At 39.4% G+C, this 13,555-nt stretch overlaps 1 protein-coding gene across 1 annotated transcript; it reads left to right on the top strand.

The window, feature by feature from the left end:
• Positions 1-466: 466 nt before the first annotated feature.
• On the top strand, positions 467-12,802 carry C1H1orf52 (chromosome 1 C1orf52 homolog). The gene is made up of 3 exons (XM_004262973.4): positions 467-1,179; positions 1,820-2,018; positions 8,530-12,802. The coding sequence occupies exons 1-3, from the start codon at positions 904-906 to the stop codon at positions 8,601-8,603; spliced, it is 549 nt and encodes a 182-aa protein (XP_004263021.1). The 5' UTR covers positions 467-903; the 3' UTR covers positions 8,604-12,802.
• Positions 12,803-13,555: the final 753 nt, after the last annotated feature.

Raw genomic sequence — 13,555 nt, forward strand, 5'->3', positions numbered from 1 at the left:
AGGGAACACAAATGCAGAAGCAAGTTATATGTAAAGGCAAGTTAGTGATCTTTAAGTGGGTGTTTGAGACCCCAGCACGATGTCCATACATAAAGTTTAAGAGCCAAATGGAGGTTTGATCCAGAACTTGAGAGGTTGGAGTTGGAGACCCGGATTTGGGAGTCACAAGCATTAAGGTAGTTAATGCCCTGGAAAGGGATGGTCTGACTTGCAACTTTGTAACACCCTCTACAGATTGTTAGTAAGTGTGGCTGAAAGCTGGTGTAATATGTTGGGAAACACCGGCGTTTAAGGGCCGTACAGAGCAAAGCAGGCATGGAAGGAGGCTGACAATCCAGAGAGTTTGGAGGACCCCCAGAGTGGTGTGATGCAATACAAGAGAAGTTCCATCAAAGGAGGCTGTTCAGAGTGCGCTGGAATGAGGTCAAGCAGGAGAGGATTCACTCTGGGACGTGGTAAGTCCACTTACCCATAGAGGTCTTCCATGACGACTGAGGGAAGCACATTGAGAGTAATTTTATTTTGAGGAAGAGATGCAGCAGGATCAGAAAGAAATCCTGGTCTCTCTGGGCAAGGGCTTTAAGGTGGCGGTGAAAAGACAAAATTTTTAGCTTTTCTGTGCCTTTAATAAATTCTTACTGAATCTGAAAGTTTGGTTGGACCACTGCCTGAGGATCTGTCTCTTCTCAGGGGTCCTCAGAAAAGAGCATTAGAAACCTCTGATTGAGGACGTGCGCGGCCCCGCCTCCAGTCCTTCAGCCCGGCCGCAGTATCACGGCGCAGCCGCCAGGGGGTGCAGACTCCGGGCCCATCAGCGAGACTTGGGGCGGGGCCAACTGCGGGGCGGGCCCTAGCACGGCTTCCGGTTTCCGGCGGAGCCATCGATCGACGCGCGCAGCCGTCATGGCAGCGGAGGAGAAGGATCCTCTGAGCTATTTCGCGGCTTACGGGAGCAGCAGCTCAGGCTCCTCGGACGAGGAGGATAACAGCGAGCCGGAGGAGACAAGTCGTAAGGCCTCGGATCCGGCGAAGTCGGCGGGCGGCTGTGGGAACAAGGCGGAGAAGCGGCTGCCTGGACCCGACGAGCTGTTCCGGAGCGTGACTCGCCCGGCCTTTCTCTACAATCCGCTCAACAAACAGATCGACTGGGAGAGGCACGTCGTCAAGGCGCCAGAGGAGGTGAGGTCCCCGACCCCGTTTCCCGATCTAGGTCCCGGCCTCCGCCCCCTTCCTCCTGAGCCCCCTCCTGGGGACCAGCTGTCCGCCCCACACACGCAGTCACCCCCTACGGGATGCCGCACCACCCTCTCCCACCTCCAACCCTGGGGAGCCCGGGCCCCCTCCCCCAGCCTGGTGGGTGTCAGACCGGATCCGCAGCCCCGCCCCCTTGTGAGGAGACCCAAACCTCCGCGCTCGGTGCCCTGACCCCGCGCGGCTAGGACTAACGGTGGTGACTCCCCCGCCCCCCTGCTGCAGCTTCTCCCCGAGACCCCTTCCCTTTGATGCCGAAGTGCCTGCGGTGCTGCCTCCAAGACAGTGTCTGCTGCAGCCTCCTGAAGGGGTCAGCCTTGGCGTAGTATCTCTGAGACTGGATTCTTCTTTGGTAACTAAAAGTTAATAGCTTTATTCGTATAGGGAACCCTTTGGCTTTTCACTTAACAGTAGTGTGATTTTGATGGAAAAATATGTCTTTAAACCTTAAAAAAGAAAAAAAAAAGTCAGCCTGAAGAATAAACGAACTGCAGGGAGGTGCATGTGCCCATACCGATTATAGGAACCTCGGTTCGTCACAGTGTTTCTTAATGTGTTTGCTTAACAGCCTCCGAAGGAATTCAAAATATGGAAGTCAAACTATGTACCACCTCCGGAGACCTACTCTACTGAGAAGAAACCTCCCCCTCCAGAGTTGGATATGGCAATAAAATGGTCTAACATATATGAGGACAATGGTGATGATGCCCCACAGAATGCTAAGAAAGCTAGGCTTCTCCCAGAAGGGGAGGAGACAGTGGAATCAGGTAAGGAAAGTCAGACTCCAGTGGTAATGCCTTTTGGTCCCTGTGATGAGTTTTAAGAGAACGAGATGTTTAATGAGTGAAACTTAAATCTAGTCAGTTAGCAAACTGATTGTGATGGTCTTTGGGTGTCTTTTGCTGTGTGTGTGTGTGTGTGTGTGTGTGTGTGTGTGTTTAACATCTTTATTGGAGTATAATTGTTTTACAGTGGTGTGTTAGCTTCTGCTGTATAACAAAGTGAATCAGCTATACATACACATATATCCCCATATCTTTTCCCTCTTGCATCTCCCTCCCTCCTACCCTCCCTTTTAATGTGTTTTTGAGAAACGTCATAAAATATTCAGGATTTAAAGTGAAATCTTTGATGTCTCAACCAGTAGTATATTGATGTATGATGCCTTATTATTAAAGCAGCATGAGTTATTTCATGAACTCTTTGTTGTGACTGCAGTTGTGAAGTGCTGATGGCTTCATTTTATATTAAAGCAATTGTGCTTTACAGCCAAAATTAGTGTCACAAAATGGATTTAACTGAGTATTACTACATAGTAATTAACAATAGTAACAAGATAATGACTTAGTTGTCTTGCCTTAGTTCATAATATCATAATTCCACCTTACAATTCCATTATTGTAAGTAATCACAGTAATCTCTGCTTCCATACTTTTACCCACTTACCCCCTTGCCTCACTTGCTTAAAACCCTTCACCAGCAGCAGAGTGAGCCCTCTATGATAGGCCCTGCCTTTTTCTCCACCCTCATTTCAGATGGCCCCCTTGTAGAACTTTAAGATCTTAAAATTCAAAACTGAATAGACCATGCTATTTTATGGTTCCATGCCTTTTAATATATGTTCCACCTTAGTCGGGAATGTTTTTCCCTCCCTCTTTGGCTGGTAAACTCATTCATCCTTTAAAATCCAACTCTAAGAAAAAGAGAGTTGGTAATATCTAAATCTCAAATATTACCTTCCTCTAGTTAATTATTTGCTCCTCTGTACCCTGTATGTGCTAATGCTATTGATGGCCCTTACCTCCTTTTATGTGATTTTTTGTTCATAAGTCTATCTGCTTTATGAAGATGAGTTCCTTAAACAGCAGGGTCCAGGTGTTATTTATGTTTATAATACAGTTTGTAGTATGTTGTGAGTATTCAGTGGATTATTGGACTAAATATTTTTGACTATCATTTTTATGAAAGAGTGTGTTGTTTTTGTTAAACAAATTTCTGATCTTCCCATAATACAACTGCTACTTATTTAGCTCATTTTACAACTGCAGAGAATTTTGTTTGTTTCAAGAGAAAGGGTAACAAACTGGTAGGAGTTCTTACTCCAATTTTTGGTTTTTTGTTTGTGTTTTTTTAAGGAATAGGATATTTATTCAGATCTAAAGTGTCTCTTCACAAAATTAATGCTTGTTAATTCCAAATGGGAAAAAAATAGTAACTTCATTTTGGAGTTACTTCATTGTGGAGAAGCCTGGCAGACACCATTTTAATCAAGCGATTAAAGTGATCATAAATAACAGGACAAATCAAAACTGAGTGTCACTTGAACACAGCATCACGTTGGTGATATTCTTGCCGAACACAAACACGCACAAATTGAGGGATATTCCACAAAATAACTAGCTGAATCTTCAAAAGTATCAAGGTCATGAAAGTCAAAGAAAGATTGAGGAAACATTTTTGACTACAGGACACTAAAGAGATGTGACGATTAAATGCAATACACATTCTGAAGTGTATCCTTTTTTTGCTATAAAGGATATTACTCTCCAGTTTTGATTCTACCTGGCTTTCCCATTTCTTTCACTGACTTCCCAGTGTGAATTAGAAGTCAGTAGTGAAGGTACCTCTTCAGTAAATGGCATCTTTTTGGACATGCCAAATGAAGTGGACATTAAAAATACCTCATATTTTATAGTATCTTTATATAATTAATAAAAAACACTTTTGCATAAATTACATTTAATCCTTACAACACCTTGTGAAACCAGATAGGGAAGTGTCAGAATGAGAGCTTATGTGACTTGTCCAAGATCACAAAACTAGAAAATGCTGAGCTCTAAAATAGTACCTTCACACAAGTTTTCTAATTTGTTACTCTTAGCAACCTAGTACAGAAGTGATACATGATTCATTATTACTGTTTTGTAGACAAGAAGACAATCTCAGATTCAAGAATTGCCCAAATTCACACAGCTAGGAAGAGGCAGAATAGGAATTCAAATTCAGATCTTTAAATGGAAATGATGCCATATTAAACTGGGGTTTAGTCTCTTGATGTTTTGCAAGCGAGAGTGCTTGAGGAGTAGCTGTCCTGTGGGAAGAATGGCAATAAGGCCACTAGAGTTGATATTCAGTCTAGGGTGTCATAGGCTGGTGCTCTCCTATCTTTGTTCCTATGTGGAAAAGGCAAGGTTTATATACCAGGACAAGTAAGTAGAAAGAATTATCTTTTTTTCCAGCTTGCCTTTTAAGTTCAGGTAGCAGGAAATATGTGTGAGAGAATGCTGCTATTCCCATAGGTAATTTCTGACCTTTTGATCATATGATGGTCCTCCATTAGAAAGTGGATGTTGGCAATATCAAAAAACAAAAGGACGCCAGTGCTCAGCCAGCTTAAAGCTGGATCATAAGATTAAAAGATAATACTGAAATCCTCAATTTTGACTTTAATGTTGGTTGTTGAATGTAACTATCTTCTTTTTGTAATGAATACCTTTCTTCTTAGGAGTGATTTTTGCCATTTCAAACTCCCATACTATGTTCACAGATCAATTTCCCAACCTCTTTTTTTAACCCCCTTTTTTTTTTTTTTTTTTTTTGCGGTATGTGGGCCTCTCACTGTTGTGGCCTCTCCCGTTGCGGAGCACAGGCCCCGGACGCGCAGGCTCAGCGGCCATGGCTCACGGGCCCAGCCGCTCCGTGGCACGTGGGATCTTCCTGGACTGGGGCATGAACCTGTGTCCCCTGCATCGGCAGGCGGACTCTCAACCACTGCAGCACCAGGGAAGCCCAACCCCCTTTTTTTTTTAATTCATAAAATATCTTGTATTAGAAGCTCCACATTCTTTTTTTTGTTTGTTTGTTTTCAATAGGAGATGGAGCAATCTGCTCTTTTTTTTTTAAATTAGTTTGTTTATTTTTGGCTGTGCTGGGTCTTTGTTGCTGTGCGCAGGCTTTCTCCAGTTGCTGCGAGAGGGCTTCTCATTGCGGTGGCTTCTCTGGTTCCAGAGCACAGGCTCTAGGTGCACGGGCTTCAGTAGTTGTGGCTCGCGGGCTCTAGAGCGCAGGCTCAGTAGCTGTGGCGCACGGGCTTAGTTGCTCCGCAGCATGTGGGATCTTCCCGGACCAGGGCTCGAACCTGTGTCCCCTGCGTTGGCAAGCGGATTCTTTTTTTTTCTTGTTTTTCTTGTTTTTCTTTTCTTTTTTTTTCTTTTTTTTTTTTTTTTTGCGATACGCGGGCCTCTCACTGTTGTGGCCTCTCCCATTGCGGAGCACAGGCTTCGGACGCGCAGGCTCAGCGGCCATGGCTCACGGGCCCAGCCGCTCCGCGGCATGTGGGATTCTCCCGGACCTGGGCACGAACCCGTGTCCCTTGCATTGGCAAGTGGACTCTCAACCACTGCGCCACCAGGGAAGCCCCCGCAAGCGGATTCTTAACCACTGCGCCACCAGGGAAGTCACAGAAGCTCCACACTCTTAAATATAAATCTCATTTTTAGATTATCAAATTACTTTGTTTTTATTTTTCCTTCTCATTTTCTGCCCTTTGGCCTTTTTTGCCAGTTAACTCGTTCCAGGTAAGGAAGCTGGGAAAAATTCAAAACTCATCATAAATCCTTACTACTTATCAACACTTGTTTCGTGGTTGTAAAATGTAGATGATTAAGGCTTAGATATTTATTGTAGCTTAATTAACATGTAATTAATCTTGAAGGTCTAACTAAAGTAGCTAATGCTTTTTTTTTAAGAATTTAGAACCTTAGTTTCTATTAATAATTTAAGCTTGTTTACCTCAAGTGACATGAATTCCATAATATAAAAATTGTTTCCTTACAAGTTCATCTGTAGTATACGGCACAGAGTAAGAAGCTCAGTAAAGTTGATGATCGAACATTTCAAGATTTTTTTTTTTAAGACAATCCCTTGTTATATCACTAGATGGCATTAGCTCTTCTGTTCAGTGACTGGTAGGAAGATATTTTTCCAACCTCAGTAGTTTGTGTTTTTATTGTTATTCAGTAAATGAACTTGTAATAAGTGACAGATTAAAAGCAGAAGTGTCTCAGGATGGTCTTTTTAATATATGTTAACACTGCATTTTCTAGTAGAGTTAGAAAGTAATTTCAATTTTTATATTACTACTGAAAATAGTCTCAAAAGTCAAGCATGATGATAATTAAGCACCAATTAAAAAACAAAGGCCTTGGCTTGTTTAAACTGTATGCCTTATCAGTTGGTTTGTAGAACAAGTATTTTTTTGTATACATGATAAACTAATGATTAAAACTTTGCTTTGTAAATTCCTGGGATGATTTGTTGATCTGAATTGTATTTTATCATACTGGGTACATAAATCTGTAGTGCTCTATTAAATATATGAATAACATCACTGTGCTGTGTTTCAAGATGCATTACCTGCTGTTGATACCAATTATTGTCCACATCAACAAAGGAAATATTCTGAGTCTGGTAGTTAGCAGAAGGGAATTGAAGGCTTAAGGTTTTAAGTTTATTTTTCCCATAATGAGTTCGTGATCTGAAAAACAAAACAGATGAACAAACAAAACAAAACAGAAATAGGCTCATTGATAACAGAGAACAAACTGGTGGTTGCTAGAGAGGAAGGAGTTGGGGGGACAGGTGAAGTAGGTGAAGGGGTTTAAGAGGAACAAACTTCCAGCTATACAATAAGTAAGGCACAGGGATGTAATATACAGCATAGAGAATATAGTCAATAAGATTGTGATAACTCTGTATGGTGACAGATGGTAACTAGACTTATTGTGGTGATTATTCCATAATATATAAAAATACCGAATCACTGCGTTTATACACCTGAAACTTAATATTGTGTGTCAATTATAATCCAATAAAAAAAAAGAATAGGACAGAGCTCCCCAGTCTCTATCAGAAGAATATCGAGAAATAACATGTAAAAAATGACTGTAAAGTCCTTTTGCAATGTGAAGTGTTAAGTAATAACAATAAAATTGACATTGTTTTTTTGACTGTTAATAAAAGGGATGTTGAAATGAGAAAAAAAAGTTTATGTTCTGATATCAATGGCTTCCCCAATTTTTTAATATGAAGTCCCCTTTCAACATCAAAATATTTTATAGGCCACCACATGGTAGTTATTGAACTTTGAGTATCTATTGATTGAGAAAATAAAGTACAATGAATTCAGTAATGTGCTTAAAATAAATTTGTATTTTATAAATCATAACATCTACATGTTATGTGTTCCATCTACATGGAGTTCTTAAAATAATGCCATTCGTTTGTTCAGAGAGATGGGGATTAGCAGCTGTTCTGTGCTACCCTGTGTTTTGTTGAAACATGTAGTTGGATTGTTTTAATTGAATAAAAGGGCCCATTGTTTCAGGTTTTACAATCTTTTTATTTATTAATTGGAAATTTTCTGTGAATACAGATACTAATAATATAGAAATATAGAATATATAGAAATAGAAATAGAAATATATAAATAGAAATATAGAATAATATAGAAATATAGAAATATAGAATATATAAATAATATAGAAAAGTGTAAAGGACATGGTTTTAATTTGAGGTTCTTCTCCCCTCCCCCCCATATTCTCCATAATATGAAGGCAGGGAAGAAGTCTGTTTTTCTCTTGCCATTGGAATATTCTGACCATCCTAGGAGCGGGAGAATGTAGAACACCTACATAGGACAAAACTGAAAATACAATTTCAGTGAAACATCTACTTGTGAAAGCCTTTTTAACTTCAAAATGCATGTGTGGGGCTGGGGGTGGGGCGATGAGATGGGGGCAGGTGTTTGTGGGGGATGGAAAGCAGATTGGAGGAGAAAGACTAGCTGATAGACACATAATGTCATGGTTAAATTGACATCTTTTTTTGTAAAAAAAAAAAAAAAAAGAACGGTATGTGTTCCATTCTTAACATGTAGATTATATATTTAAATATCCACCATGTATATACTGTAGAATATTTGAGAATAGCTTTATCAGAACAAATTTTGATTTTCTCATTTTAAGCTACCTTAATATAGCACTAAAAGATCACTGTAGATTTTGTGTAACATTACAGTTGAAAAAATTCCTTATTTTTACTTGCAATTCCTTATAATTTACTTGCAATAACTTCTGAAAGTTATTTTTGTTTTTTTATTGGAAAACTTTGAAAGAAACATTAGTTGAGGATAATGATTTTGGTATAGAGTCAATGAAATTTTAATGCTTAACATTTTTTTAATATTACTGATTGAAACTCTTCCTTTCCTATTTAAAGATGATGAAAAAGAAGAGCATACTTCTAAAAAGCGCAAAATAGAACCGGGAGAACCAACAAAGAAGAAAAAATAGAAAACAAATGACAAGAATTTTTGGACTGTGAAACTTTGTTGAAATGAATTTTTTTGGCAGATTAAATTGATATTGTAAATTATTATGAAACAACATCTCCATGAAAGTATATGTTAATTAACTAATGAGTTTTGGTGCAGGAACCTTCCACTGTAGAACTCATTTTTTATTTAAAACTTATATGTATTTAAAACTCAAATGGTGACTTGTGATTGTGAAATTGACAACACTTGGAAGCATTCTTGCTACCACAGAATTGGTGACATGCTTTGAGTTTCATCCCATGTTGACATGCCAATGTTCTATGAACCTTTTATAAAGGAGTATATTTTTAAAGTAAATATATTGTACTGTGAACTTGTAGGGTGCTTTTCAGCAGTGTTTGTACAGTGTAAATAGATCATGGAAATAAAATTACCAGTATTACTATTACTGCATAACATTAACATTTGAATATTTGTGACAAGTACCCTCTTTGCCATGTGACATTCTGATAGTGGGTATTACCATTTAGGGAGTGCCTCCTGTGTTCCAAGTGCTTTGTGCATATATTATCTCTGATCCTCAGCCTAATAAAGCAGGTATTAATAGCCTCATTTTATAATAGAGATTAATTTATCCACGGTTACACAGCTAATGAGCAATGAATTTGAGATTTAACTCAGGACACTTGAACTCCAAAAATATCATACTAAACCACCTCTCAGCCAATCAGAATTTAGTTATCTTCGCTCAGGGGGAAATTCCTCTGCCCTCCTGATTTCTGTAATGATCCATACGGCCTGAAGACCATTAAAAACATTACTGAAGGGCTTCCCTGGTGGCGCAGTAGTTGAGGGTCCGCCTGCCGATGCAGGGGACACAGGTTTGTGCCCCGGTCCGGGAAGATCCCACATGCCGCGGAGCGGCTGGGCCGATGAGCCATGGGCGCTGGGCCTGCGCATCCGGAGCCTGTGCTCCTCAAGGGGAGAGGCCACAACAGTGAGAGGCCCACGTACCGCAAAAAAAAAAAAAAAATTACTGAAAAAAAAGTCATATTTTAGGAACTGTAGTTGCCATCTCTTCCAGGTACTCTTCTGTGGTAATCAGTAGAGATCTTCTCCCCTGATTATATTACTGCACTTATCATATATGCCTTATATTATGATCATTGATTTCCCTGTTAAATAGTAAGCTTGCCAAAGATAAGGATCTTCTACAAAGATTTGCTAGATGTAGCAAATGAAATTACAGGATACCCAGTTAAATTTGAATTTTAGATAAACAACAAATGATGTTTTAGTATATGTGATATTTGAGAAATACTTATAGTAAAAATTTATTTATCTGAAATTCAAATGTAACTGAGCATCTTATATTTTGTCTGGCAACCCTACGCCTATGTGTTTTCTCTATCCAGCTCCTGTTTTAATGCTTTGCATGTAGTAATAAAATCAACAAGGGGTATTTAGGAAGATTGTAATCTTAGATTTGACTTCTGCAGTCCAAAATGCAGTGAAGTTATTTGTAACATTTTGAAAGATAAAAAAGAGCGGTTATATACTGCGTCAGTCTTTCCACGATTCTTACATGCCTTTAAGAGACAAGAGTTAATTACAGGACATTATTCAGTTTTTTAAAATCCCCAGTCTGATTGTTTTCCCCATGCTGGAAACCAACATTTGAAAAACTATAAAATTTGTTGAGAACATGAATCAAGTAGATTTAAGTTTGTAAAAGTCATTAAAAGTGTACCAGTCATAGTGTTTTGTGGATTGAGGAAGGGACATGAGTATGATGGCTTCCACTGTATCTTCAACTTACAAATGCAGTTCTGCAGCTGCTTATCCTCTAGGTTTACAAGTATCTGAATCCCAAAGTTGAAATAATTGATAAATCAAGAAACTTTTTAAGGTTGAAATCTTTGTACATGAATAATTGGGAGGGCAGTGGTATCATGTACTAGGGAGTGGCATCAACTGGTAAAGCATGAGTCCAATGTGACAAAAATGGAAATATGAGGTTGTGATTCCCAAATCTGGAAAAATCTATAGTCTGGATGAATGCATTGGTGGAACAGATATCTCGGAAGTTACTGAAATATTACAAGATTTAAAAAACTAGCATGAAAATGAACCTCATACAAGATAAAAAAACACCAGCAAGCCACTGTCTGAAAATCTTTTTAACTTCTTTTTACCACTCATTGTTTCAACTCCTATCTTGTATCAATCAGTTTGTGACAGAGAACAAAAGATCACTAGATTGGTCTCTAGTGGTGCTTTGAGCCTCTTTTCTAGAAGGTAGCAGAACTGGGAAGGGGAGAAACAAAATACCACTTTTCCTTGGAGGGGGTAAATATTCTGATATTTTAAACAGGAAAGGTAGTTGCTACACTTGTGAGATTATTAAGCAACTGCTGGAAGATGTGCACCTATGTGAGTACAGGTCAAGCCAGTTTTAGGAGTGGGAGAGAGAATTTAGGAAGAAGGAGGCTAAATATTTTGGGGCAGTCTGACTCAGCCATTTGTATCTTGGGTTTCTTTTCAAAGTATGGCCAAGTAACAGAAGGGGAAATGAACTTGCTTATGGATTGCTTCACCTTCTGCAGAAATATCCCTGGTTGGAAAATGGACTTTCATGTCACTCTACATCTATCACCACATTAGAGAATGGATTTTTTTACCCCCTTCAGAGATGTCCTGGGAACATGTCTAAGTGTCCATGTGGGTACTGTAGATAAGGCGCTGTTTGGTTCAGGTAGTGAAAACCCAGTGGAGAAGGAGCTTCTAAAAATCCATGAAGATTCGGAAAATCCTCTATCCAAGTTGCTTCCTTTTTAGAGAATCAAGTCACTTGATATTTCTGATTGTTTCCTCATCTTTAAGATAAGGAAGTTAGGTCGCATCAGGCATGAAGGACTTCTTTTGCGCAAAGACAAAATTTGAGAAAAGAACTAAGCATTCGTGGGCCATGTTTTAAAATTCAAAGTATAAATAATTTTATAGAGTTTTATGGAAAACTGGAATCAAAGAACATTACTGAGAAAATTTACCCTGCTTTGTAGCCATTAAGATACTAATATTACTTGGACTTGCTTCTAATCTTAACCCTTAATGCTGTGTAGTGCTTTTGAATTCACAGAGTTCAATCATATAGTAGTATTTTATTTGCCAAAAACCTAATGGGGTAGGTTTTATCATTTCCAAATTAGAGAATGGAAAATAGGCCCAGCAAGATGAAACAATACACGGATACACCAAGAGTTAGCTTCAGAGCTCAGGCTAGAATCTGCATCCCGTTCCATGCAAAATTTATGGAGAACCTCTTGGGTGCAAGACATTATGATAAGAACAAAGGACTCATCTTCATTTTGGCAAAATCACATTGGCGGCCATGAGGAGGATGTATATGTAGGTTACTAGTCGAGTCAGAAAGACTGGTTGCTGTAGTCTAAATAGAGTGATAAGTGTCTGAGTGAACTAAGGCATTGGAGAAGAGACACTGATTTAAGAAACGGATAGTGCTTAGTTGGATATAATGGCTGAGAGTGAGGTTTCCTTTTATTGCAAACTATGTACTTTTAATTAAAATATGAATGTAGCAATGCAGGTTTGGACATGACCTACATGTAAAACATATTGCCATACAATTCAGTTAGAAACAAAGCCCCACTGGGGATATTTGAAAATGTAATTATTTTTATAGGTATCTGAGTGAACCCAGCAACTTTGATAAGTTAAAAACGGTGACATTTAAATCCACACTGGGCTTTAAAACATATCATTGGTGGTATTTTGGATTTTAGCGTTTCATATCCATAGTGAACTGCTTTCATACCTCCATTATCACTTAGTGCAGAAGTTCAGACATTCCAACAAAAAGGCGTTATGCTCCCAGCAAATGTTTTGAACTTTGCATAGCACTCTGAAGTTCTCTCTCTTTATCTCCCTCTACACAGTTTTCCTAATTTCAGGTATCGCATTTGCATTTTAATGCAAAAAGAGAGAGAGATAACAAGAAGCATTTGTATGTACAGTCCGAAGAGGAGGGATTTTGCCTGTTTTGTTCATTGACTAGAACAGTGCCAGCACATAGTAGCACTCAATATAACTGCGAAGTGTTGATGGTAAGAATTCCTCACCCGGGCTTATGGGTGATCCTCTCGAGGCTTGTGTTTTCAGTTGTATGGGCCAATAAATCTTGAGAATTTAAACCAGTTTAAGTGTTGTGTCATTTTCCGTCAAAAACATCCTAATTGATGTGAAACTCTTTTCCCCTTTGGTTTCTTCCAGGGTCCTGTGTTCTCCTGGTTCTCTTTATTTCTTCTCTCTGGCCCCCTCTCTTCCAACTGCCCTCAGATGCCACTGTACCCTACGTTGTTCTCTTCTCTACACCGGTTCTTGACAGTGTCAGCCAAGTTCATGGCTACCACAATCAGTAACCCTAATGGTTCCCTGCACTGTATGCTTACCAAAATGCTCTTGTAAAGCCCCAAATTTATGCATCCGATTGTACATTTCTGCTTGGGTCTCAAAGTCCCCTCACATACTGTATGTCCAAAACCAAACACATCGAGTCAAAACCCACACCACCTCCTATAATTTGTTTCTGGTTAATGGCATCACAGTCAACCCAGAAACCTGCCTTCTGCCTTACTTCCTTCCCATCATGTGGGTTTGGTCAGTAAATCCTGAGGCTTCTCTCCCCTCATTCTGACACACTTCTTAATCCAGCTCTAATGAATTATTTACAGTTCCCCAGATACACCATTGAGTTTAATCATTCTGTGCCTTCACTTGTACCATCTGCTTGGCCTGGCCCTTCTCCATCTGCTTAGTGAACCTCCCTTTTTCCCTCCAAGAAGCAGTTCAAGTATTCCCTCCTTTATTCACCTTGTTCTATTTATCTCTGTATCTGCACCTGAAAGTTGGTTTTCCCTATGCTCAGTACTAAACCAATAGCCAACATTT

Source organism: Orcinus orca, chromosome 1 (genome assembly GCF_937001465.1).
Source record: "Orcinus orca chromosome 1, mOrcOrc1.1, whole genome shotgun sequence".
In the NCBI taxonomy this organism is placed as follows: domain Eukaryota; kingdom Metazoa; phylum Chordata; class Mammalia; order Artiodactyla; family Delphinidae; genus Orcinus; species Orcinus orca.

Coding starts and splice junctions, on each gene's coding strand:
- C1H1orf52 (XM_004262973.4), top strand. CDS start 904: ATGGCAGCGGAGGAGAAGGATCCTCTGAGCTATTTCGCGGCTTACGGG. Junction 1,180..1,819: donor TCGTCAAGGCGCCAGAGGAG/GTGAGGTCCCCG, acceptor TTTGCTTAACAG/CCTCCGAAGGAATTCAAAAT. Junction 2,019..8,529: donor GGAGGAGACAGTGGAATCAG/GTAAGGAAAGTC, acceptor TCCTATTTAAAG/ATGATGAAAAAGAAGAGCAT.